At 44.5% G+C, this 10,655-nt stretch overlaps 1 protein-coding gene across 3 annotated transcripts in view; it reads left to right on the forward strand.

The window, feature by feature from the left end:
• The first annotated feature begins 729 nt into the window (after nucleotides 1–729).
• The window catches only part of RNF149 (ring finger protein 149), a 39,151-nt gene continuing 29,225 nt past the window's right edge, over nucleotides 730–10,655 (forward strand). For all 3 annotated transcript variants that reach the window (XM_023515781.1, XM_003794357.3, XM_012807947.2), the window contains exon 1: nucleotides 730–1,296. In XM_023515781.1, the coding sequence (XP_023371549.1) occupies nucleotides 846–1,296 (451 nt within the window). In that variant the 5' untranslated portion in view covers nucleotides 730–845. The remainder of the gene's footprint in view (nucleotides 1,297–10,655) is intronic.

A 10,655-nucleotide genomic window follows, 5' to 3' on the forward strand; every position in this document is an offset into this window, starting at 1 on the left:
AAACAGTCCCACTCTGTTGCCTGGGCTGAGTGCACTGGCATCATCACAGCTCACTGCAACCTCAAATTCCTGGGCCAAGCGATCCCCCTACTTCAGCAACCCCAGTAACTGAAGCTCCCCGCGCCCACCACAACGCCCGGCTGTTTTTGATTGTTTTGGTAAAGACTGGGGTCTTGCTATGTTGCTTAGGCTGGTCTCTAGCACCCGGCCTCAGCAATCCTACCATTTCAGGTTCCTGGAGTGCTGGAATTACAGGCATGAGCCACCACGTCCAAAAACTGTACTAAATATTTAGAAAGGAAGGCCTGTGCCACGTGTCATGCACAGCAAACTTGACAAACTTCTGTTAAGCGATTTCACAATGGCGGTCCAACGACCGCCGCCTGCTTCCGGGACAGCTTCCCATTTCTCCGTGGGACACTTCCCTTGGCTTCAAGGATGTCAGACGCCCCACCGCTTACACTAGCTCCTACCCTAAGGGGTCTGGCTGGGCGCCAGCGGGGGCGTGCACTGCCACGCCCTCGCCACGCCCACACGTTCCGAGGGCTCCGGGACCGCCTACCGCGGGACACTAAACTAGTCACACTCACGGTCTCTCTCCTGAGCCAGCCGCCTCGAGTCTGCAGGGGGAGGGACCAGGGCAACCCCGCCTCCCAAAGCCCCGCCCCCTCCCACCCCTCAGGTGCGCGCGCGCCAGGGCCCCGCCCCCTCCGCGCGTTATTCGGCCGGGAAGCCGCGACTAAGCAGCCGCGTCCCTTGCCTTCAGCGGAGGCCTAACCCGCGCGCTCCCGGGGGTCGCCCGCCCCACGCTCCCTACCACTATTTGTCAGCCCGGCGGTGCAGCCATGGCGTGGCGGCGGCAGCCTGAGGCCGGTGTCGGGGCCCGCGGCGTGCTGGCGCTGCTGGCCTTGGCCCTGTGCGCGTCCGAGGCCTGGGGCCGGGCGCTCGAGTGGTACTCGGCGGTGGTGGGCACAGAGTACGTGGCCCCGAAGACTAACCTGACGGTATGGAGCGTCTCGGAGAGCGGCCGCTTCGGCGACAGCTCGCCCAAGGAGGGTGTGCAGGGCCTGGTAGGGGTCCCGCGCGCGCCCGACGGAGACCCAGAAGGCTGTGCGCCGGACACGAGCTTCCAGGTGCCGGGCTGCCGGGGGTCCGCGCCCTGGGTCGCCCTGGTGGCGCGCGGGGGCTGCACCTTCAAGGACAAGGTGTTGGTGGCGGCGCGGAGGAATGCCTCGGCTGTGGTCCTCTACAACGAGGAGCGCTACGGGAACCTCACCGCGTCTATGTCCCACGCGGGTGAGCGGCTCCGTGGGGCGCGGGAGGTGGAGCGGGAACGTTTAGGGAAGCACTCGATGTCCTCAGCGTGACCTGCCCGGGTTCTGTTGGAAAGGAGGCAGGACTACAGACAAGATTTAATCTTTGCCTTTGATTGTTGAGGTGAAAGGAGGTGTCCTCGGATGGAGGGCAGTGAGGCGTACTGAAATTGAAATCCCCTGGAGGTAGTTCTAACAAGGTGGGAAGTCTCACGATTCTTAATCATGGATTCTTTTCCATTCACCTTTCCCCCAAAGTTGGGCATGGAAGTGGTGGGTTGGAATTGAAGCTCTTCCCCACGCACGCCAGGGTCGGGTTCTCCCTTCACTAGCGTAAGGTGATGGCTTAGTGGCACTTGGGTTTCTTAACTTTCGTGAAGCATGTCTGAATATTCTAAACTTGGGGTCAGAAAACCTGAACTGAAGTTTGGTATGTTTTCTCATTTGCTAAATACAAGGTAGTAACACTGGCTATACTACCAGTCAGAATCGTTGGATCTTGAGTTAAGGTAAAATTTTAAAAGTTAATTTGTGTTCCATTCAAGAAAAGATTTTGCTGTATGCCAGGCAACCCTCCCTACCTACTACATAGGGTATGCTCAAGAGCAGCAGGTTGCATCTTCAAGTACTTAGGATAGTTTAAAGTTTGCAAAATATCATCCTCGGACTGAATTCTCGGTAAAACACAACAGTACACAGAGTGTAAGCATATTTCTTACAAGTCTTGTAAGATCACGTTGGCTTTGTGCCTCAGGCCATTGACGCGTTCTGTACTTCCTGTGATTTTTTTTTTTTTTTAAAGTTTCCGCTGTTGTTAAGTCAGATATCTTTTTTCCTGTACTTGTCTCTTCTGTTCTGGTTTGGCTTGAATCTAAATTCAGGACCTAACAGTAAATTGAGGACAGAAAAGTAACGTTAGACTTGGCCTGTTGGAATAATGGGAACTCCAGTTGACAGGTGAGGAAGTGGAGATGGGCGAGACAACTTTGTCAGGAGGGTTACCTGAAGATTGGGAGAGACTCAGAGAAATGGGCAGAAACTGTAGGGGCAAAAGCGTGTAGTGCAGGAGATAGTAAGGTGTGCTAGCAATTTGGATTGATCTGTGCCCCAGATAGATAGGTGACTGAAGGCCAGAAAGCTAGGTCTAGGACCCCTGTGGAGAGTTGGCCTCAGACAGTACAGGGACAGTTTATATGCGATGCAACAAGACCCCAGACATGTTTTCACAAGACTGACTTGAAAGGTCCTGTCAGATTTCATACAGCATTCCAACATCCTGTCAACAGTATTCCCAAGTTTAGTAGTTCTGTCAAAGAAAAGAGGTTAGTGTGCTAGGATTCCCCATGCCCAGTCTTTGTACACACATTTTAAGTAGACTTTCTTCTAAATGGCAGGCTCATCAACCTACAGTTTTCTAAATATATTTACTGCATCTCTTGATACTGACTTAGTATCTTTCCAGGCATGGATCAGCAACCTTGCTCACGTTATTGGCATATAATTTATCCAGCTCAGAAAAACAACTCTTTGTTGTTCACTTGAAATCTTCTTCTTAGGGGCTTCTGTTCCCATTATCAGTGTCCTTGTTAGCACAAGAATAATTCTGTTTGAGAGAAAAGAAGAAACAGAATTAGCAATTTTTCTGAAAATGTGTGTTAATACCTAATGTGTAGACACTGTGCTTGGCGTTCTGTGTAGAGCGGCTCTCTTATCCTTCCTGAAAGCCCTTTCTGGTAGAGACTTTAATCTTATTGTAGAAATGAGGAAGTTGATTCTCAAACAACTCAGATGATTGGCCTGAGATAACAAGGTGGTCTGTGGCCAGGCAGTTCTTTGTTGGGGAGGGGGCTGTCTTGTGCATTGTAGAGTGTTTAGCATCTCTGGCCACCGTTTGTGACAATCCAGTGTCTCCAGATGTTGCCAAATGTTCAGAGAATAAGAAAGGGATAACGAAGTTATCTAACATTTTGAATCACTGACCTTTATTTTATTTGGTAGCAGTGTGACTAATAGATAAAACAGAAAAAAGCTGGAAATGGAGAATCCAGTTAGACTGTTGGGCTAGTCCAATAAAGGCCAATCCTGTAGTGGCGACTGCAGAAAATGAATGGAAAGACTTTTGCAGAGCACGGCCCAGTTGGGTACATGAGTACAACTACTATATATGTATATGTGTGTGTGTGTGTGTATATATATATTTTATTTTTTTTTTGCAGTTTTTTGGCCGGGGCTGTGTTTGAACCTGCCACCTCCGGCATATGGGGCTGACGCCTTACTCCTTTGAGCCATAGGCACTGCCCTAACTACAATATTTTGGAATTAAGTCAGAGGAGGAGCCAGCTTGTAAGATGATTGAACTTCTGGCGACCATGCCTTGAAGGTAGCTCAGACTTAGGTTTCATATATTTTGTAATGTAGCTGGCTGGCCCAGGAAAAACAGCTAATTCCATTGTTCTTAGTGTTCCTGTCTAATACTAGTTTTCTTTCTTTTTTGCAGTTTTTGACTGAGGCTGGGTTTGAACCCACCACCTCCGGCATATGGGGCCAGTGCCCTACTCCTTTGGGCCACAGGCGCGGCCCCCAGTTTTCTATGAAATAAATAGAAGTGGTCTGCCTGTAAAATTGAATACTGGGAGTCCTTCCCAAGAATTCTCCAGTTTTTCTGAAACCAATTGTTAGTTTCTACTGGAAGCCAGGACAAAATAATTTTTGGATTTAAATGAGTACCTTATTGTGGCTCTAAACTAATTATGACTCTAAGGTAATATTTTGTCAGAACAACCATAAGGACTGTTAGGGTAGTGCCCAAAGTTAATTCTGTTTCCTTTAATGTACTTAATTGAGTGAGCAGCCATTTTGGGCCAAGTATTGTACCTGCTTAGGGACAGAAATGCACAAGCCACATGGCTGCCCTTGAGGAGTTTATGTTCTAGTACAGCAGTTCTCAACCTGTGGGTCACAACCCACAGGAACTGTATTAAAGGGCTGCAGAATTAGGAAAATTGAGAACCACTGTTCTAGTGGGAATGATAAACAGAACTTTCCAGACAAGATAATTTGGACCTTGACAGAATTATATGCACAGGCTTAGGAACCATAGAGGAAGGGCATCTAATCCGGGTATTGCAAAAGTATAAAAGTTAGCTTGACCAAAGACAGGTAGAAATTGATAAAAGTTAAATTATAAAAATGAAAGCTATTGTAGGGTGTCAGCCTTAACACAGATAAGTTAATAAACAGGCTGATCCTTTAGCTGAAATTTTGGAATAAACTTTCAAGAATGTCACTTTCATTCTTCTAACAATTATTTTCTGAGTGTAGAGTAGTAAAGCTTAGAGCTATGTTTGAGGGGCAGGAGAGGTTACAAATATCCCTATATAAGAAATCGCTGACCTTTAGAGAGTTCACATTTTGAGAGTTGTTTATTTTGTATTTGCAGAGCATGGTAAATAGTCTTTTGTGAGTGAGTAATAAATTCTGTATGACCTTCATTACTATACTGTCACAAATCTAAAATTTAGATTTGAATTTAAAATTTATTTTGGTGCTATAGGAAGACAGAAATGGTACCTTACGCACTCATTCATAGAGGGTGGGTTTAACCAGACAGTTTCCAGAAAAGTTGAGTTTTAAAGGGCAAGTTAAAGCCCATGGGGGAAGGAGTGTGTAGTGTACAGTGGAGGTGGGTGGGCAGACTGGGCAGCGGGAATAGCGTTGCCCAAGGCTGGGGTCTGATAATAAAGTAATGAGCATTTGAGAAAGCTATAAAAGAGTTCTCAATGAGATTGCTGAGTAATACATTCAATAAATAAAGAATATTTTTGAGCAAGCCAAATTGTTCAAAACATAATTTAAAATTCTACAGTGCCAGAAAGAGAATGGTGTTTGCTTGAGGGTCCTCCTGACTCATCACCCTAACCAATCATAAAAACATTTGTTTTGCATAATGGCTTCAAATTTCCAAGACATTGACATTCATATCTTTTGTACTCTTTCCCCTGCTAAGGAGTCTATAATTTTCCTTCTTAGGTCATTTCAGCTGTAGTGGTAGAAAATGAGCCAATTTTTCAGATCAATGGATTCACACAGAAACCCTTTCATGGGATATCAATTAGTACTGGGGCTGCACAAACTAATAAAGAACAGGTAGTACTTGTCTGGTGAGGGAAGGAGACCTATAAAGATACTACGGGAGGTATGTAAAAAGAGATGTGCCTAAGAGGTGTTGGTATGTAGACTGCACAACAAGGCTGATGGTCTGAAAAGCTTTAAGTTGAACGCTGAATCTTAAAGCTTTGACTGGGAATTTTTCAGAAGGGGAAAAAGTGAAGAGAGTATGGCAGTCATGTTTTTGGAAAAAATAAAACCTGGAAGTTCATGGGATTCTCTTGCTGCCTGAGTTAGTTTTCTAGAACGGAAATCTAATCTACTACTTTAAATATTTCAGTAGCACCCATCTCCATTAAGAGAATGTTGAAATTAACTTTGTCTTGTGAGGAGAAATAGTACACTAGACTCAAATGTCACTTTTGGGTTTTGTGGGGGGGGGGTTTGTTGTTGTTGTTTGTTTTTTGAGACAGTCTTAGTTTGTCACTCTCAGTAGAATGCCCTGGCAGCATAGCACACAGCAACCTCAAACTCTTGGGCTCAGGCAATTCTCTTGCCTCGGCCTCCTAAGTAGCTGGGACTACAGGCACCCCCCACAACGCCCGGCTATTGGCCAAGTCAGAATTTTTTATATTTGGCAGGAGGTGAGGGAGGGGTTGACAAGGTGATAAGAGGAACACAGAAATTTGAAAAGAAATGGAAATACAATTTTATTTTTGGCACAGAAGATTTTTAAGCCATGTTGTAAGTAATTTGGCTTCCTAAAAATACTATATTTGGTATTTATTATTATTATCAATAGGTAAGTTTATGATCAGTACTGTGTGCAAAGACATTGTGCTAAGTGTAAGACAAAACAAACTGCCCTTAGTGAGTTTTTCTGTCCAGTGGTGAGGGGTATAGGTTTTTTTTGGTGGGGAAGAGATCATGCAAGATGACATTTTTTAGACAAGCAAGATTAGTGGCAATAATAAGGCCTAAAGAAAAAAAATTCCGGCTCGGCGCCTATAGCTCAACCGGCTAAGGCGCCAGCCACATACACCTAAGGTGGCGGGTTCGAATCCCCAGCCCGGACCCGCCAAAACAACAATGATGGCTGCAACCAAAAATAGCCGGGCGTTGTGGCGGGCGCCTGTGGTCCCAGCTACTTGGGAGGCGGAGGCAGGAGACTCGCTTGAGCCCAGGAGTTGGAGGTTGCTGTGAGCTGTAATGCCATGGTACTCTACCCAGGGGGACAGCTTGAGGCTCCTGTCTAAAAAAAAAAAAAAAATTCTGAGGACTTTTTCTCTCTGGTCCCAGGTCTTTGAGTTTCTGTGAATAAATTCAGCTACTGGGAAATAAAATATGATTTGCTCTCATGTGCCAGTAAGGCACAGTTTTGCAAAATGTCTGGAACCGCTTAGCTCTCCAGGATTGGCCCAGAGTGGCGGTGATGCATCTGGAGGTAAGGGGGTGCCCGCTGCTGTGCCTGTGCCTGTGCCGACCCTGAGCAATTGCCCTGCCTCCAGTTCAGCCTCCGAAATGTTCTGGAAAAGCAAATCATACCCTAGGAAGAGTCTTCATTCTGAGTTTTGTTAATTTAAAACGGTACTCAGAAGCAATCTTGCTGCTTTGATCATAGTATAGTATGATTATAGGAAAATGTTAGCCCTCATCATAGGCAGTTTTCTAAAATAATTTCTTTTAATTCAGTGAACTAAGATTAATTTCCTAGGTGAGGAATTTCAGATTGATATTACAATATTTTCAGCTCAGGGTGTCTGATAGTCATGGCAGCAGTGTCCTTTCCTAATCTTGAGATTTGGGGCAGTGAAGAACATCTTTCATCTCAGTCTTCCATCTCCCATTCATTCAGAAGATACCTTAAAATACATTATAGTACTGGCCAGATTGGGCTGGTCACCATCCCAAATATGTTTGGTTTTTTTCTTGAGACCAAGCCTCAAGCTGTACCCCTGGGTAGAGTGCCATGGCATCATGCTCACAGCAACCTCCAACTCCTGGGCTGAAGCCAGTCTCCTGCCTCCGCCTCCCAAGTAGCTGGGACTACAGGCGCCCGCCACAACGCCTGGCCACTTTTTGGTTGCAGCCGTCATTGTTGTTTGGCAGGCCCGGGCTGGGGATTCGAACCTGCCACCTCAGGTGTATGTGGCTGGCGCCTTAGCCACTTGAGCCACAGGTGCCGAGCCCCCAAATATGTTTTTATGATGGTTTCACAGTCTAGGGAACCTCTCTTCCTTATTTGGTAAACTTTTTGTCTCTTTTGAGATATAACTCAAATATGCCTCTGGGGGGAAACATTTTCCTCCAGCTCAGACAAAATTATCCCCTTACTTCTATAGCTTTTTGTTATTTCACTTGCTTGTTAAATAAGCAACAGTTCAAAATAGGATCCTTCCCCATTTTTTTAGTTACAAAAACATTCTCAAAGAGGATCAGTTTGTCCAGATCCCCAGGTAGTGGATACTAGAGCCCTGGCCTGTCTCTGAAGCTTGGTCCCCTATATGGGGGACCGGGATAGGATGCTACCTCAGAGTTGGATCTTCAGACCTTAGAACTGGCTTTTTCAGGTGCTAGATGACATTGAGCAACTCACTTAAGATATCTGAGCCCTCAGGTGTAGGTCGTGGCCTCTTTCTGCTTCCAATGAGACACCAGTGTGAAAGTGCGTCCCACTGTTTTTTCGTCTTATCACAGAGAAGGTGAGTGATATCAGCACCAGAAATTATATCAGCTATCATAGCATAGAAACAGGTTTTTTCTGTATAAAAGCTTTTAACTGAGATGAGAACATGAAACATTATACTGTTCTTTCTACTCTAAAATGTACTTGAAATTTTCCACAAAAGGAGCTTTATTTTGAAAAAAATGGCTTTTAGTTTGTGAGGTGCCATATACTTGCATGTGGTATAACTGTCATAATTATTTCTATATGTCTTTCTTTACTAGATGTTGATTTTCCTAAGGGCAAGAAATGCCTTCCTCCTCATTGTGTCTCCTGAGTGATTTGCAGGGTAGGTCCTGTGAATGCCGGGAAACTACATTTCTTGCTAAGGGACACTTTTAGGCTCAGATGGGTTAGGATCAGTTTCTAGACAGGAGCCACCTTAGAAGGATGCTCTTCTGGTATTTCAGTAACTAAATCCCCATGGCTGAGATCTACAGTGAATTTGCTACAGATTAAATTTCTTCAATAAAATAGTCTTAAACTGTGGTTTCAGTGTAATTTTAGAGGTCATTCTTAGTACATATTTTAAAGTTATTTTTGAATAGGAAATATATGTATATGGTACAGAATTTTTACTGTGCAAATATTCCCGCCCCTGCCCCCCCCCCCCCCCCCCCCCCCCCCCCCCCCCCCGCAGCCACCAGCTCCTCCTCTACCCCAGAGCAGTCCATGGTGCCCAGTCTCTGGAGTAGCCTTCCAGAGATAGTGTGTTGGTATAAACATATAGTTCTTTGGGTTTTGTTCTTTCCTTTTTTTAAAAGGATAACATGGTGTTCACACAGTTTTACATGTTGTTGTATTTTTCTCTTCTAGAGTATTAGTACTTCAAAAGCTGCTGCTGCTTCAACCTTTGAATACATACCGTAATTTATATAGCTGTTTTCTTTTTGATGGACATTTAGATTATGATGGCAAAAATCTAGGTAAAGAATCATTGGCAGTGAATATCGTTATAGATACCTCACTGTATACATGTGTAAGAACATCTGTGCAGTTGAGTTCCTAGACATAGGGTTGCTGGGTCAGAGAGACCTGCATGTAAAATGTTTGGTAGCATTGCCCTTCCATACAAGAGTGTTAACTGTTCACTTCCTCGCAGTGGGCAAAAGTCTGAGTCACACTTACTCTTGCCAAGATAATTTATCAGACTTTTTGATCTTTGCCAATCTTAATGGTAATGTGTTATTTGCATCACAACTTTTCACATATTTAAAATCCATTTTCGGGGCTGGGGTGGGTGACTGCCAGCGGGCACAGGGTTTCTTTTGGAGGTGATAAAAATGTTACAGAGTTAGATGATAGTGATGGTTGTACAGCTTTGAGAATCTCTAATAACCATTGAATGATGCACTTTAAAAGAACTAATTTTGTGGTACGTGAATTGAATCTCAATAAAGCTCCTGTTTTAAAAACCCATTTGTATGACTCAGTGCCTGTAGTTCAGTGGTTAGAGCACCAGCAACATACACCGGAGTTGGCGGGTTCAAATCCAGCCCAGGCTTGAAACAATGACAACTGCAACCAAAAAATAGCTGGGCATTGTGGTGGGTGCCTGTGGTCCCAGCTACTTGGGAGGCTGAGGCAAGAGAATCTCTTGAGCCCAAGAGTTTGAGGTTGCTGTGAGCTGTGACACCATAGCACTCTACTCAGGATGACATAGTGAGACTCTGTCTCCAAAAAAAAAAACCCCATTTGTATTTTCTTTTCTGCAGATCTGCTTCATTTCCTCTGTTTTTACAAGAAATTAAGTATTTTTTCCTTGTTATATTACTATTGTTTTTCCCAAGTTGACTATTTAACTTTTGACCTTGATTTCACTCTCTTTCAGTCATGGAGAAAATTTTTATTTTTCTTTGTTCAAATCTTTTGATCTCTTTTTAAGAGCCTCTGAGGTGGTTTTCATACTTGCAGAAGTTTTTCTTTAATATTATATATTTTTAATCCCCATGTTTCTTCTGGCCTTCTATGTTTCCTCCATACATATATATATTTGGGAGGGAGCGGGCCTGGTTTGAACCTGCCACCTACGGTATATGGGGCCAACGCCCTACTCCTTGAGCCACAGATGCCACCCCTTTCTAATATTTTTAAATCTTTGATTTACTTGGAGTTTATTTTGGAGTGAGTTGTGAGAAAAGGATGCACCTTTTTTCTCCCCAATGATACCTGGTTATCCCCTCATGATTTTTTAAAATAATTTGATTTACCCTATAGCTTTGGAAAGTGGGGAGGGTTTGTTTGTTTGTGTTTGTTTTGAGACAGAGTCTCACTTTGTTGCCCTTGGTAGAGTGTCATAGTGTGAGTGAGCTCACAGCTACCTCAAACTCTTAGCCATAAGCGATTCTCTTGCCTCAGCCTCCCAAGTAGCTGGGACTATAGGCACCCACCATTAACACCCAGCTATTTCTAGAAACAGGATCTTTTTTTTTTTTTTTTGAGACAGAGCCTCATACTATCCCCCTGGGTAGAGTGCTGTGGCATCACAGCTCACAGCAACCTCCAACTCC

Source organism: Otolemur garnettii, unplaced genomic scaffold (genome assembly GCF_000181295.1).
Source record: "Otolemur garnettii isolate 467f Iridium unplaced genomic scaffold, OtoGar3 scaffold00079, whole genome shotgun sequence".
NCBI lineage: Eukaryota > Metazoa > Chordata > Mammalia > Primates > Galagidae > Otolemur > Otolemur garnettii.